The 15,989-nt window shown below is 40.6% G+C and overlaps 1 protein-coding gene across 1 annotated transcript in view; it reads left to right on the forward strand.

The window, feature by feature from the left end:
* Positions 1-15,989, forward strand: part of csmd2 (CUB and Sushi multiple domains 2) — a 234,610-nt gene that overhangs the window by 133,669 nt on the left and 84,952 nt on the right. The window contains exons 8-9 of the mRNA XM_061816677.1: positions 3,382-3,576; positions 7,486-7,693. Of these exons, the coding sequence (XP_061672661.1) occupies positions 3,382-3,576; positions 7,486-7,693 (403 nt within the window). The remainder of the gene's footprint in view (positions 1-3,381; positions 3,577-7,485; positions 7,694-15,989) is intronic.

The following is a 15,989-nucleotide window of genomic DNA, read 5'->3' on the forward strand; positions in this document are numbered from 1 at the left end:
AAAGGTATCTTTTTAGTGTGTGTGTGTGCGCGCGCATTTGTGTGTGTGTGTGTGTGTGTGTGTGTGTCTGTGCCATTGCCAATTGGAAGAAAATATTATGCAGGCTATATATAACACACATTTTTCTACAGTAGTTTTACAGAGTATTCAAAGACAATTTACAAATACTGTAATAAAATACTGACATAAAAGAGACTTAAGAAGAACAAACATTTAAATTTATATAATAACTATAGGTCATCGTGGCGTTTTATTTCAATATGACTTGTTCGTTATTGTTAGGATTTCAAGCAGTACAGTGCCAGTTAATTTCTGCGTTGCTCAAATAATGCGAATCACGAGCTTTTGTCCACCTCACGTGGAGAAACAGGAGGAATTGACTGCCTGTCAAGGCAAAATCTCCCTATTGAGTGAAAGCAGCTGCGTTGCGATCAATCGCGCAATGTCGTTCGGAACTCATAGCTAGAAGGGGAAGAAGAAAGTCGCAGCATTTATTAATACAGAGTTGACACTTAACCAAAGAAATCAAGAGTACCTGTTGAGATATACTTGAAGAAAAAAAAAAGAAAAAAAAAAACAAGAGTGAGCACTTACCTGCTATATAACATTTAGTGTCGTCTCCCACCCAATGGTATTTAGTTTAACATAATAGTGAATTTTTTTATGTAAATCTGTGGTCTACACAAATGTATTTGCATAAGAAAATTAGCTTTAATGGTTTCGGCTGATTAGATTGGCATTAGTTATGCAAGGTTGCGTTTGGATGGTTATGGCGTTACATCCAGCACCTTCCATTTTAATTCTGGTATACTGTATTTAGGGGCGGGAACTGATATTTATTTCATAGTTCGCGATTGCAATGTCAATATTTGCTGCGTGAGAGATGCCTTTTAAAGACATTCAGGAATAGACCATCACTCTGAAGTCCAGAGGTCACCCTGAGAGATTGGTTTCATGCTGTCCAAGTCACCAGAAATACGCAGAAAATTGGTAGGAAAAGTGATAAAGACGTGCAGAGGTTGTGATGGATGGCAAGGTTCCTCTTTGTGTGCGTGGATAGGTGTGTGTGTGTGTGTTGTGTGTGTGTGTGTGGTGTGTGTGTGTGTGGTGTGTGTGTGTTACAGGTTTGTGGGCACTTGATCACCTTTGCATGGGCTCTCCGTGCTCCGCAGACGGGGATGCGTTGATGTACGAGGAGCATCCTTCGCCGTCTCAGCAAGAAGAAGCGTATAAAGCGTCTTGACCCCGGGGACAAGACATGTCACTCTCTCCCATCCTGGTGAATTATTCAGCTGCCGTGACAACTCACCTCCCTGAGGGGGATAGTACTTAAGGGTGGGAGGCGTTTCTTGAGGGTTAGAATCTAAAACTTCACGGCGGTAGACCCTTGGATACGATTAGTCAAAGTTATGTGTTTTTGTATTGTTTGTAACATAAGATTGTGGCTAGGAAAGTTCTTAAAGTTCTTAATGACTCAATGAGCCTGTTTTGCGAACCAAATAAGTTTTTTTTTTTTGTATATGCAGATCTAAGGGACACAATGCTCAGCAGGAACTTTGGACCCTTACTTTAGCCGAAACTGTTTAAGTTCAGCAGTAGTCTTGGGATATATCTGATTTGAATAACTTTTAAGGTCACACCATCGATCTCAATCATTTTAAGGTCAGCACACTGATTTTGGAACTGTACAAGGCGTATTTTGTTCTGTGTGTGATCCTTCCCAACAACTTTTTCTTCTTCTTTTTCCTCACTTTGATAGTCAGTCCAGAAGACTTTATCCCAGAATTTTTCGGGCATATTCCATCGAAAACCTTCCTGTTCTTTATGCAAATGTGTGGTTTGCACCTTTAATATGGCAGCTGTACTTTTTTTTTTTATGTTCATGGCCCTTTGGAGGTTGTTGCAAATGCAAAAAAAAAAAAAAAGTTTTAGGATTCCCCACAGCTGTCATTCTACCCATCTGTTGTTGGTTGCTTAGTAACTAGTAGCTTATTTCTTCTTCAGGGCTACTTGAATGCTTATATTAGTTTTGGCCAGCAATTACTCTGTCGCTGATTAAGCTTTATATTCCTATTTTACTGGCAATGGGAATGTACTCTACTAACTTTGATTTACCAGTCGTTACGCTGTACTTTTTTTTTCTTTTTCTTTTGTATTGCTTGCATTACACCACACAAGAACCAGACTAGATAACGTGAGCAAGGAAAGAAATGTGGGACATGCAAATGATGGTGCTGTGTATGGATAATTCATATCAAATACATTCAGTGAGTTCAAATCAAATACATCATTTATAGTATTTATCTGTATGTATTTTTAAATATAGTTGATAATAAAACATAATTGTAATACATGATATGATAATGTTGAGCACAGATTTCAGCTCGCCTTACTAATGGACTGCACTGACATTGACCACTGTAATTTTGTTAGACTTTGCATATTTAGTTTCATAAACATCAATGGGACAATTAGTATTTATAAGTGTCTTACGTGCACTGCATAATCCTAGCAAAAAGCAGTTTTGGGGAACAATCTGTATACTATATGCTCTACACAGAAAAAAATGTTTGGAATAAGCTCCCCATAATAGTCACTTTGAAAGCTTTTCTCTGTGAAAATTGTGAAATAGACAAGCAAGATTTTCCAGAATTACCAAAATACTTATTAGAAACCAATCAGACAGACACTTGAGGATGGCAAAATAAAGGATTTAGCCATAATTTACAAAACAATTCGTCAACTGAATCCATTGAAATGAACGTGAGGTGAGTACGATGATGGAGAGATGCCAATAAACTGTGTAGCTGCATGAAAGCCATTCTGTCCGCTACTGAGTCCCTGCAGAGACACTGAGTTGCATCCAAAGTCCAGCACACGCTCTAGCCAGCTCACTCGCTTTGTGTGGAACTGCCTAGGACTTCGAGCCGAAAGTCACAATACGTGCTTATGTGCACAGTGTTTTATCCACGCACTCCAAAAACCCATTGTTCAAGACTCAGCAAGCTAAGACACAATCTTCCTACTAAAATAGCCCGTTTACCGTAGGCACCTCCAGTTTGTTATTATACAGCCACTGAATGGTGCTTAGAAAGCTGAAATCTGTTTGTTGTTCGTTTTTTATTGTAGAATAAAACATCTGAAGCCAAGAGAGGTCCAGGAAGTACAGATTGTCTTGACCATATATGTCCTTTTTTTACCACAATTTGTAATAAAAGAAAAGACTCACATGTAAAAACAATTTCAAGACAGTCAATTTTGCACAAATTGTGCACCACTACAATTTGTTTGATTTGTTTGTTCATAAATATGCACTGTATATCCTCCTCTTCACATAAGACATCATCAGAACGTTTTAAACGGCTCCTGTTTTTCTTCCAGCTTTACCCAGCTACAACTGCGGAAATCCCGGTGTGCTCCTCAACGGTCACCAGCAAGGGGCCACGTTCAACATCGGAGACAAAATCCGCTACAGCTGCAACCCGGGTTATGTGCTGGAGGGTCACACCACGTTGTCTTGTCTTGCTACTTCAGCGGGCACTGCTGCATGGGATTTCCCCCTACCCTACTGCAGAGGTAGGGAGCCTGGAAATATTAGGATAATTACGATAAACGGTGAGAGGTGTACGCTATACTGTCTATTCTGCTTAGCTTCCACTCTGTGCTTATGCTGATGTCTTATTTAGCATGACAGGACCTCATATGTTCGCTCCCAGTCAGGCGTACAAGCACGTTGCCCCCTCCTCACTGTCAGACGGTACCCCTGCAGCAACACCTGCCGGTTTGGACCGCCTGAGCCTAGTTGACGGTTTCTCTTTTTTTTTTTTGTTTGGCATATATTTCACTGCGGGTGATTATCCCGCTATCAGTCATCATTTTAAAAGGCGTTCACTCTGTATGCGTTCACATTTACATGCACATTATGTTCAGCATTTACATTTTCTGCACCTGAATATGCAGCTTATGTCGGCACCCCCTACGTGCAGTGAGCCGAGACAGTGAACCATCTGCATCCAAGCCAGGACTCAGGAAGTCCGCACGTGAGCACACATGGCTGGGCACGCACTCGTGCCAGAACATGCAGACACATGCCTGGGCAACATGAAATTAGCATGCAAGGATTTTTAATGGCCATTGGTCAAAATGAATTCATTTTCATTTCTAAATGTTCCTGTTTATTATTCACCACGAGTTTGGCGTTTTAGAACCCAAATCTGCGATTTCATTTTCCTCCGCAACGCTCACCCCAGACTCCTCGGGCACTCAAGGATGCGATTCTGTCAGCTACGCCGCCGAAATTACATACAAGTTGTCGAGGCTGGCAATTTCCCTGGTGATTAATTTGAGTTTCCCAGTAGCACATAAAATTCAACATGTACGCCTGCGGGCGTCTTCACAAAGCATAAGAGAATTTTTAATGACACTCCAATTACATGCAGTGGCTGTCCATTTGTGTCGGTGTGGAATTCACAATCTGTTGTTTGGAGCATCTGCCAAATGCTTCTTGCCCGATTCGGACAGTTGACCTATAATTGAGGGTAAGCCACTGTTGGCATTTATCGAGTGATACAGTGTTTTATAGCTTTTATTTTGTGTCTGTGTGTCACTGGACACCTCATTACATGTGACTTCTGAGTTTTATGAGATCCTGGATGAAAGATGAGTTGCTGGACATAATTCCAAAATATTTCTCAGAACCTTATAATTGCTGAGGTTTGGGATGGACTTTTGACCAAATGTCCTTCACTATAGGGAAAAGTACCCCAAAAATTCAACTAATTGATTTTATTTTTTTATGGACTTGCAGAATCTTCTCTGTGCACCAACCTCTAGATTAAGAGTTTTTAGTGACAATATTTATTCTATTGTATGTCCTCAGAAGCATCGCTCTGTTGGTAGAGTATTTTTCACACAACCTGAAGGTTGTTGGTTGAATCCTATGACCTTGTCGAAATCCTCAAGTAATATCGTGAACACCCAGGAGATGAATGAGGATACATTGTAAAAACACTTTGAAAAACCTTGGTTGAAAATTACTTCACAAGCAAAATCCCAACCACCATTCGGACACTATTAAAATTGTAAATCATTTTAAAGAAAGATCCACACTAATACAGCTCTTCGCCATACGCAGTGAAATATTACCCACAGTTTTGACTCCGTTTTTTCTCATCTTCGTAAAGACAGACTATTTTGATATCACTTTTCTCAGGGAAGATATGTCCCAAATTTTGTATCTTGTATTCAACAAAAGGTGCCATTTTCTACAGTATGGCTGAAGTATCTTTTCCCCCTTCATGTAAAAACATAAAATCTTTATTGACCATAGGAAGCATTCAGCCTCTACACTAGAAGATAAGCATATATATGCCCAGTTAACGTTACCATTCCGTGGGTATCATGAGGCCTAGTATGTCTCTATTTAGTTTTCCACAGTTTTCATTTGCTAGTGGCAGATGCAGAATGGAGCAAACAATGCAGAGGTGAAGTTTGGAGCCAGTTTTGGTGCCCTTCAAGTGTGCAGAAAGTAGCTTGCGTAGAATTTCAATGCTCTCCCTCATCTACTGTCACTCCCACTGCAACAATCACTCATCACCCCTCCCGCCATATCTGCCTTTCTTCATCCCCGAGCCTTCACTTCTCTCTCCGCCACCCGTCTTCTGCTTCTCAGCGCCGTTCTTTCTTGGCTCCCCTCCTATTTAAGTTCACACCTCACAGGTTTCCGCCTGTCTGTACACTCTCTTGCCCTCCCTGAGGGGGGCTGCCGTTGTGACAAGTAGGATGGATGACGGGCAGGTCTAGCTGGACACCCATTGATGAGTCCCACACCAGACTGAGGCAAATGCACAAGCGCTACGTTCACATCTTGTACATGTAATATACACACATGATATCATTATATTCACCCTATATGTTGCCAGTCGTGACAAACACATCAGTAACTGGGGGGAGTTCTCTTGTCAACACATTTATTATTATATTGTTATCCATAGGTTTCTCTCGCAGTGACAATAACTGCTTTGAGTAACACAAATACGAATTAATCAGGATGTAATTAAGTCTTCTCAAGTTGCATTACGTTGCATCATACACTATACCCTACTTGCACATTTTAAAATCAATTGAATCATCGCTGACAAACATTGATCATTGAGGACTATGGAACAATGCACTCATTGTGCACCTTTGTGTTCCATTAGTATCCTATCCCATCAGGAAATGCATAAAAAAACAAACTCAACTTAACTGTGAAACTAAATCTAAATAAAACAGATTGCAACACTATTTTGGCATCAGATTCCTGGAGGATTATTAGAATTAAAGTCTTAAGTTCTCTGAACCATACACTGGAAGCGAAGCCTCATGCAGTCATTGAGGCTGCAGTCCTGTCAGGTCAAGTTTATTTATATGGAAAGGCACAATTACCTAAAGGCACTTTACATATTGAGCGGGTCCAGATGCATGACCCTCACACAATAAAACCGATTGAACCCCACGTGAGCAAGCACAATACTGGGCAACCAGGCAACAAAAACACAGTGCTGACTGGTGAGCGGTCGCTCTTGCCGACTCGAAACCTGCTCGGAATAACTAAAACAGCACGGAATGGAGTGAGTGAACGAGAAATAAGTGAGATGATATAATGATAAGCTAAATACCGAGACTCGGAAGACGTGATTTGGAAGAAAATAAAGTGAAAGCGCTTAACACATACAGTATCAACAGACACCCACCCTGCTGTAATCCATCTGCCATCCTATAGCCCAAATTTCTTGGTGGTTGTCTTTATCCAACCTTTGTCGCGTACAGCCTAAAAATATTTGGTCTGCGTGACTGTCAGAAGTTATTCATCATTGTGAAATATTTATCTTTTAAACAGCAAACTGAAACTTGGCTCTGGAATTCTGAGTGGTGCCACGTGGGAATGTTTACGGTACTCCTCAAACGCTGATGGGTCGATAGAGAGATGATTTGTTCTGCCCCCAAAATAAAATAGAATAGTCAAATTGCTTATTGATGTTTGAAGTGCAACTACAATTTACAGTGTGTTTCTATATGGGGTTATATGGCTGCATATATATATATATATATATATATATATATAGCAATCAATTAAAAAAAAACATGGCATGGCAGACAGGTCTCCAGAAGTAAGTCTTCTAAAAAGATGGATTTGTCCTTTTTACAGAGTAGATTTTTTTTCCCCCAGAAACTATTATGAAATAAAATTCCTTTAATTTATGTGTCCCGAATAAAATTAATCATGAGTGTGCTTTTCAGGTTTTTTACGGTTGGTGTGTGCACCCAAAATATAGCCTAAATAATGTAGGTTCCAAATAAAGGAATGCTCCACTGGCCGCTCCAAAAATGGTTGAGGAGTTCAATTCTGTCAGATGCAACCATTTGATGCCAGTGATTAAACAATCAGTGAAACACTGAGTATGCCGATGAAAGTACGTTCTATTTTTCCTTATTTGACCGCAGCAGACGACGGGTGTGGCGGGACGCTTCGCGGCCAGAGCGGGGTGATCACCACTCCCAATTACCCTGCCGAGTACAACAATAACGCCGACTGCACGTGGACTGTCCTGGCCGAGCCGGGAGACACCATTGCCTTGGTGTTCTCAGACTTTCATCTGGAGGATGACTACGACCTGCTGGAGGTCAGCGGTACAGAGGGCTCATCGCAATGGTGAGTAGTCAGCATTTTGTGTGGACAACTTGGGATATGGGATGTTTTGTGAATTTTAAGTGGACAAGGGGGCGAAATACTGTAGATTGAGTTGTATGGAGCCATCTAGCGAAATAACCATTGAATATCATTCAAATGGGATGACATCAATTGTAAGCATCAAATATTGATCCTTATGTAAAGCATTCACAGCTTTCTCCCATTGGTGTGTTGCATGTGACAATGGTTTAAAGTCTGAGTCACGCACACAAGCATTCTGATATCCTTTCAATTACTCCGTCTAGGACTATTCACATGCTTAAATCTAACAATGAAGATGGACAGCACGATGTCAGCGTAGTCCTCTTGCCATCTGTAGCAGCTCCCACTTGCAATGACAACCCTCTCAGCACAGGAAGTCATTAGTGAGCTCGACACACAAACGTATGCTGGAGATGTATGCACGGACGCAACCATCAAAGCATTCGCAGTGTGTGTGTTCTAATAGGAGCAGGTATGCGTCAAGGATTATGCAAGGGATGAGCTATTCTTTTAAACAAGGGAATACTTTGAACTAAGAGCACTATGTGGAAACAAAAGGATGAAAGCTATCCAGCCGGTAAACACATTAAGTGGTTCAGCATAAGCACTTCTTGGATATAAGGGCATTGACTCAGGACTGCCCAACAAGAGAGAGCTGCTCGATATGAAAGTCACTTTGGATATCGGCCTGTTTGATTGAGAGTTGAGCACTTCGCAGAGTCCCAGAGGTGGACGTGCAAAAAGAAGGGCTTCTTTTGCACAACCCACAATGTCATTGCCCTCTTGTCAAAAAAATACAGGGGAGGGGGACTCCTGGTAAATGGAATGGAGTACTAAGTTCCCCAACACAATATAAGTTACTTAGGCAGAACATTATCGCATACAAGAGTCTCCAACCTTTACGGTGCGATGTGCCAGGATAACCCTCTATCACAGACTATTACCATCAAGATCATGACTGTCATTAGATGGGAATCGTCACTTGCCCTCTCACATTCTTGTTTATTGAGCACAAACCCTTATGTTGATTGGCAGGCGAGCAGAGTTAGGATTCTGAGAAGGCAGCATCGAAAGTATAACCTTGAGAGTTGCCTTCCAGAGCAGAGATGTGCATGCTGATTAAATGCCACGGTGGAATGGTCTAGCCAAAACAGAAATCCTCCACAAGGAACGAGCCTAATAGGTCTTGGTGTGTGCTACTTGCCCAAAGAAACGTATATCTTAACGATTTCAATGTTTGCATGCACATTGATTTTCTTTACCCATTACGGGGACTGCGTCGGCAATGTATAAATATATATATAATAAATAATCAACACTCACCGATTGTCAGGTACTTGTTGGGCCATTTTCCAGGAAGTGTAGCTCAAATATTTGATCATTTTTCTTGGGTTCTGAAAATCCGCCTAATGCACTCTCATCACCCAGCAGTACTCGAGATGTTTAACATAAGTCCCGTCATAGTCTTCGTTCGATGAACGGCAATGAAAATACGCTTGAGTCGGACATTAGAACCACACTTCTTCGATGACAATGTGGTCTAGAAACACAACATACTTGTGATATCCACTGTTGATGCCGAACATAAAACAGCATGGATGGCTTACGTCTTTATAGGAAATCCTCAAACGTGAGGTTTAACTGCAGAGGAGAAAATCACTACATGGTTCAAAGGTGCCTTGAGCAGGAAAGTTCATTAAACTGTGTCAAACGTGATCAAACAATGAACACAGCTCTGCGTTGATCTGACAGACGACAGGGTTTGATGTCTTTAAATCTCCTGCTGCTACTCAAAACAACAAGAGAAGAAGAAATCAGTGACATCCCATCAGTTGTCTGCTTTGGTATTTACATTTGAGATTTTGCCAAATAGCCATGCATCCATCCAGTGAGGGCAGATGGTATGAAAAAATTGATGGATGGCTATTTAATGTCAATAATATGTTGTTAATAATTTACCTTGTTTTCCCGACAATTTTTGTCATACTAGATCAGTATCTTGGATTATTTTCCCTCTCCCCCTCTCTCTCTTTCAATTGTTATCATTCAAAAGAAAATTTGTGGTGTGTCTCACTATTAGTTTTTCCACTGTGATCTTCTGTGATTTTTCTAAGTGGCGAGGCTCATGGGTCTTAAGTTTTACTGCGGCTCTGCTGTCGCTATTTGCATCAATCTTATTCACTTTCGAGCTTTTACATTCAAATGCCGCAAGCATTCTTACCCAAATTTAATATTCTCTTCCAGCCTCATATTCTTGCAGTGTCCATGCTGCAAAGCTACTGAAATAGTCCCCCATTCGCCTTCTTAGTATTCCCTGCATTAAAAAAAATGGCACAGAGGCAGTTATTTTCAGCATAAGACGACTGAGTGTCAGCGTAGCAGGCGGCGGATACTTTCGCAGATGGATAAATGGAGGCTTCTTTGGTCTGGTTGTGAATTGGGTGCGTACGCTTCGGTTTAATGTTTGTTATGCTGTGACCTGTTTCTCATAACAGCGACTGGCGGGATCGGAAGCTCTTTGCTTCAGAGCTTTGCTGGTAATTCACTGCAGCATCACGAGTCCGGTCACGTCTCCTAGGGCTCGACTGTGGCATTACTCCTGCTCCCGCGCTCTATCCAGCATGCGCGAGTCATAAAACATTTGAGCGGATCGTTTTTGTCTGATTGTCTAATGAAGGCCTATACACTTTCATTACATATTCTATAGTCATTTAGTCTAAGTGGTTCTCTCATCAGAAAACCAAACGAATCATATCAGGGAAAAAGACAACCTAACACTGCAGTCAGTTATATATGTTGACTATTTTTACTCTGGTGCTGTTGTCTTTTAAAATGTTGCTTGACTACTTCTTTTTGCATGCTTAATCGCAATACCGATATCAAAACTTGAAATGCAATACCACAGAGATTAGCATGAATGCTAAGCAGGAGCCATGTTCGATCCCATTTTCTATGTTTTGCCCTCAAATGTGTGATCAGATGTTCTAAAAATATTTCTAAACATTTTCTGTCACGTCTATCTCACATTGATTTGTGAAGTATTTTAAAGAACAAGACATCTGAGATTTCAGATTTCTGCGCATTCAATGATACTACTTTCAATTTTGCATATGCGATATGAAGAAAGCTGATGTGACAGATAATGCGAGGGATGTCAAGGATCATCGCGTCAAACAACCTCCAGATTGCGCCGAGTTATATAAAATACACACGTACTATCACAGATCTCATCTCACTGCATCTGAATCCCTTTCTCTTCCGTGTTATCGTACAATTATCTTTTTTCGTCGCCTACCTCGACAGACTCTTACATCCTTGCTGAAGAGACGACTTTGGACCTTGCAGAGGTGTTTGAAAGTCAAATGCTTGGTTCACTGCCGACTTTGATATAATTACCACCGAAGTAAGCCCGTACAAGTCGTGTTCCTATATGGTTGAGCTCAAATGTATCAACCGCAGTGACATTCGTTGTGAATGTATTCAATCTTCTTGAGAACAGTTAAAAGCCTTTGCTGGGTTATAATTCTATAGTTCAGAATGTGTCCGAGTAATGGATCGATAGGTGTTGTCACGTCTGCCAACCAATGCCCTCCAAGCCCATTTGTCAGAGTAAAGATTTCTTCGCAGTGTCTCTTGCTTGAAGACTCAATCTGCAATGTGTCATCAGTCAACAATGTTATCTCCAAAACCTTGCGCCTTGTTCCAGATCGGCACAGTTTAGACCTCCAAAGCGTTAATCCATCCGTTCTCTGTCTCATTGCTCATTCTAAAACTGCAAGGTGGTGTACAGTCGTGAAGTGGTGGACAGAGATCAAGGTTAGCAAAATGAATCAAAGCCCTTTTGTGTATTCCATCAACTTTATAAAGTCGGTAGTGCTTTTTTTCTCAAGGCGAGGCCTTATGTAGGCCACAACGGATGGGCGGGCATGGAAGTCCTGATTAGCATCTATCATTAATTAACTGTTGATCATTTGTGTTTTGTTAAGGAGAAACAGCAGGAGAGGCAATTTACTCTGCAATGTTTAGTCTAACGGGCAAACTCGCTCCCCGGAGGCGGGCAGCCTGGATCGCAATGTGCCTGTGTAAGCAAGTCTAGCCATGTGGTACTGCACACCTTATTCCAGCGAGAGCGACAGAACACGCAGAGGTGAAAGGCAATGGGCCACATCGCTGCACCCTGACTGGGTGTCTTTTTAGTTGTTTACACGGCACCGCTGGGATCCAACCTGTCACTTTCAACGGTCCCTTCGATGCACTATGAGCTTATGAGCTGTACACACAAATATATTCAAAGTACACGCGCCGATGCCTCGGAAACGACTGCTTTTGGGATTTTCCTTGGGATTTGTGTGCACAAACTCAACATAAGCTCTAGAATGTAGTTGGAAATTAAATGCAAAGTTAAGCAGCCGTAAGGGCATCCTTACTGCCAGCCTTCTGAAATCCTACATCACTCAGAAATGTCATTTAAAAGCACAAGTGCTTGTATTGTGCTCCTATCTTCATACGTGTGTGTTCTGCAAACATACCTCTAATGTCCACTATCGTTAAAATGACATTTAGATTAGTGGTCATTTCCAGTATCTGACGCACATAATCATCACACTGTACTGCAACTCATCACCCGAGAGCTAACTTGAGCTCCAAAATGTGGTTTAGTCCTGCTTTTTGTGATGGGAACGTATACCTGTTTTTATCAGCGACACAGGCGACTTCATAGGACAATGTGTGTTCAAAGTAACGTCTGTCAAGTTGTCAGTCATAGTCAATTAACAGATATGGAACAAAAGGTAGGAGAAGGCTGAGGAACAAATACACTGAAGTGAAAAGTACCGTAAATGTCTCTCACAGGTGATGAGTGCAGGGATACAATAGTCAAAAGCACTCAGTTGAGAAACAGACAAGGTAAACCCGCATGTGAAACTCGTATTTTTGGTGTGTGGCATAAATGAAAAGGAGCACAATGAAAAGATCCCATCGGTCTTTCAGAGCAGACAAATGTGTGTTCAAATTAATGTTAACATGGATTTGTGTGGCCATGCTGCAGTAAAAACGGAACATCATCTTGCCACTTTCTAACCACTAGAGAACGACAAGATGTCAATGTCTGATCCGAGTCACTAGTCAGCCACAGCAACGCTCCCCAATTTTGTTCTCCTCCACTTTTCACAGGACAATCCAAACACATGACAAAAACATGAGCTATGAGCACACAAAGCCCTGTACAATTTATGCAAAGTCACTTCTTTAGCAAAAATAACCATTTTGCCAAGTAATTGAACTTGACAACAGAAGCCAAGAGCATCAGACGTACCACATTCATGCCAACTCCAATCACATTGTTGTGTTCAATTAATTTGCACTGGAATATTAGTAAAGGGGTGTTCTCTTCATGGAAAATATAGTTTGTGCTCAGTCCAACGGCAACAATAATGAAAAGATTCAGACCATCAATCTCAAACTATTTTTGCTTCAACATTATTGATGACGCACTCTTGAGTGGACACAGAAAATGAGTCATGTCTACCTTTTGGGTCTACATGACTCACACTGAGTGGATCCTCCTACACAAGCACTCGCCTGTTATGATTTATTAAATATTATCAAAGGATGTCCTATCCTGTTTGTGATTTATTTTTATTTTTTTTAAATATGAATATTCTTCCGAATAACAGGATTGAATGTTAATTTGGTAATGCCGGAGAATTGTGTTGAACTCCTCCCTTTTTATTGTATTTATTTATTTTATTTGAAATGACATTTAGGGCAACCTGAATATATTTACAGAGGGACATCGATGAACTCGGGTGAAAATGCCTTGACCGGCAATTACTAGCGCTGCATGGCACTGTGCCTCCAATAATTATTATTTTTTTTTCAACTGCATCAATAAATGTGGGAAGCCCAAGGCTAACAGCCAGGACTGGCTCAACGTAAAAGGTAGCCCAGTTTTGCTTCTACTGGGGACGTATCGTGATTTGAAATGAACCACCTGTGGATGACAGGCAAGTTCAAAATGCAAATAAATAATTCCATAATTACTGTATCAGTGTTTTATTGTGTTGTGTATTTTTTAATAGTTTTATCTACATATGACATTAAAAAAATGTCTTTCCTAAATTTAGATTTGAGACTTAATATGGATTATGGATGACACAACGAAAAAAAAAAATCTATTGTTATGGTGTCAAAGCAGGTAAACATTGTAAAAGGTGTTTTTGATATTGTCTAATCAATGCTAACCACAGCACACAATTTAATACTTCATAGTGAAGAATGTTTGGGAAATTCAGAATCAAGTTACAGCGTGTAATGAGCAAGTTGGGGCAATGCATGTGGAATTATATCGCAAAGGACCTTTGCTCTTTGGTGGTTTCGGAACGTGTCAGAAAGGTGTCAGCGTTGTCGGTTTTCTGATCCTTCACCTCACTTCAGCCTGTGACACAATGACAAGATTGGCTGACAACCTAAAAAAAAACCTTTTTTGATCTAATAGTTGGAACATGGCATGACTTGCGCCAAAATCCAAATATTTCAGGCTGGGTGAAATTTCAAGTACAGGTAATTATAATGGTCTAGACTACATGTATGCAGTATCGTGCAGCAACCGAATACATTTTTGCATTGATTCCTTCTATCTGTTTGTACACTCTGGCACCCTGCCACCACTTTTTTTCCCTTTAATTAAAAAATCTATATCTATATATTATTAAATGGCTTTTCTGATTAGAGTAGATTGGCAAAATATGGGTGTCAGGAGGGATGATTAAAAAAAAGAATTAATTTGGTCTGGGGCACACACAGGCAGAATTATTGCTGGATGGCTCTTATCATTTTCGTACATCAGTGTTGTTAATATCATGGAGTCATTAGCTTGACTGTCATGCTCGCAGCCTGTTGTGATAGCGGAGGATTATGGAAGGTGCTGTGTCCAGTGAACTGGGGAAAAGCTGTGCGATTTGTCATAGCATGGTTAATTAGCGCACTGTTTGCATGGATGATACGGATCAGACACTGAGCTCAGCTTTTTGGAGTCCGGTGCTGGATGTGCGACACAGAAGGACATGTCCAAGCATGTCGTTGGTGTGTTGCAAATGTGAACTGTTATCTTTTTTTTTTTTTGTACTTGTAGTGGGGGCAGGTCAGTTATACCTCCAACATCAATATCATGATATATATGTAGTACATTTTGGGACCCTGTGTCATGGAGACACAAAAGCACGTTTTGCACTGAGTTGGACAGAATTGTAAAAATCGTGTAGTGCTATTAGAAATACAGCAGTTTAATCCCTTTATACATGTATATATTCACAAGCCATCTCTGTTATCACTCTTTTGTTTAGGCAGCTATTGATCATTTTCAACTTTAAGTGAAACAGGTATTTTTGTGCATAAGGCAAAGTGTTTTTTAACAGACTCAATGTGATATAAATAGTAGCAACAGACTGAGGAAGAAAAAAAACTGCTTTGGGATTATTCTTTTTCTTTTTTTTCCTCCAATTGATGCGGAAGCCATGGCAAGGGAATGGGAAGAATGGCATTTGCTCTACCAAAGTTAATACCTATAGAGTTCATCTGTGTCATCATCCTTCTTTTTTGCATCAAATCTGCTGACACAGTCTTTTACTTTGGACTTTCTCTTCCTTTTGTCTTGTTTTTCACAGCTTGTTGCAGTTTACACTCCAGGATTTCAAAGATTTTGCAGGGCGGGATTTCAAAGTGTATATTCAACTGTAATGTAAAGGTTTTTGTGTTAGTTTATAATCTTTAGACTTTGACGCTCAGAAGTGTCAGTTCTCTACTGATTACATGACTATTTGCACAAAGCTCCGGTACATACTCATGGAAACATAGGAAGAGTAATGTCGGGAATTATCCACATTTCTTTGCAATTCAGCTCTCTTGCTGTCGACAATTCTTACCGGATCTCTTCAGCCATTTGTGGAGAAGTTGTCATCGCCAAAATAAACATCGCAACAGTAGGATGCAATTCAAGATACGTTGTTCTACAGCAACGTTTCAAATATTTGCCTCACTATTAAGAGGCAAGAGGGTAATGGAAACAGCAGGAAATAGTTTTGAAACATGATTAAAATGAGGAAGCAGATTCATGGCTCTCATGTGTTAAGATTCCAGCAAGGTCAAATAGTGCTCGCGCAGCAGCATCTCATTACTTTGCATCGACATCCTGTCAAAATCTGATTGATTTCGTTCCTTTTAATGATAACCAGTAGAGGATTTGGCTGACGGGAATGTTACTGAAAATTGGTTCAGC

This window comes from Syngnathoides biaculeatus, chromosome 1 (genome assembly GCF_019802595.1).
Source record: "Syngnathoides biaculeatus isolate LvHL_M chromosome 1, ASM1980259v1, whole genome shotgun sequence".
Lineage (NCBI taxonomy): Eukaryota > Metazoa > Chordata > Actinopteri > Syngnathiformes > Syngnathidae > Syngnathoides > Syngnathoides biaculeatus.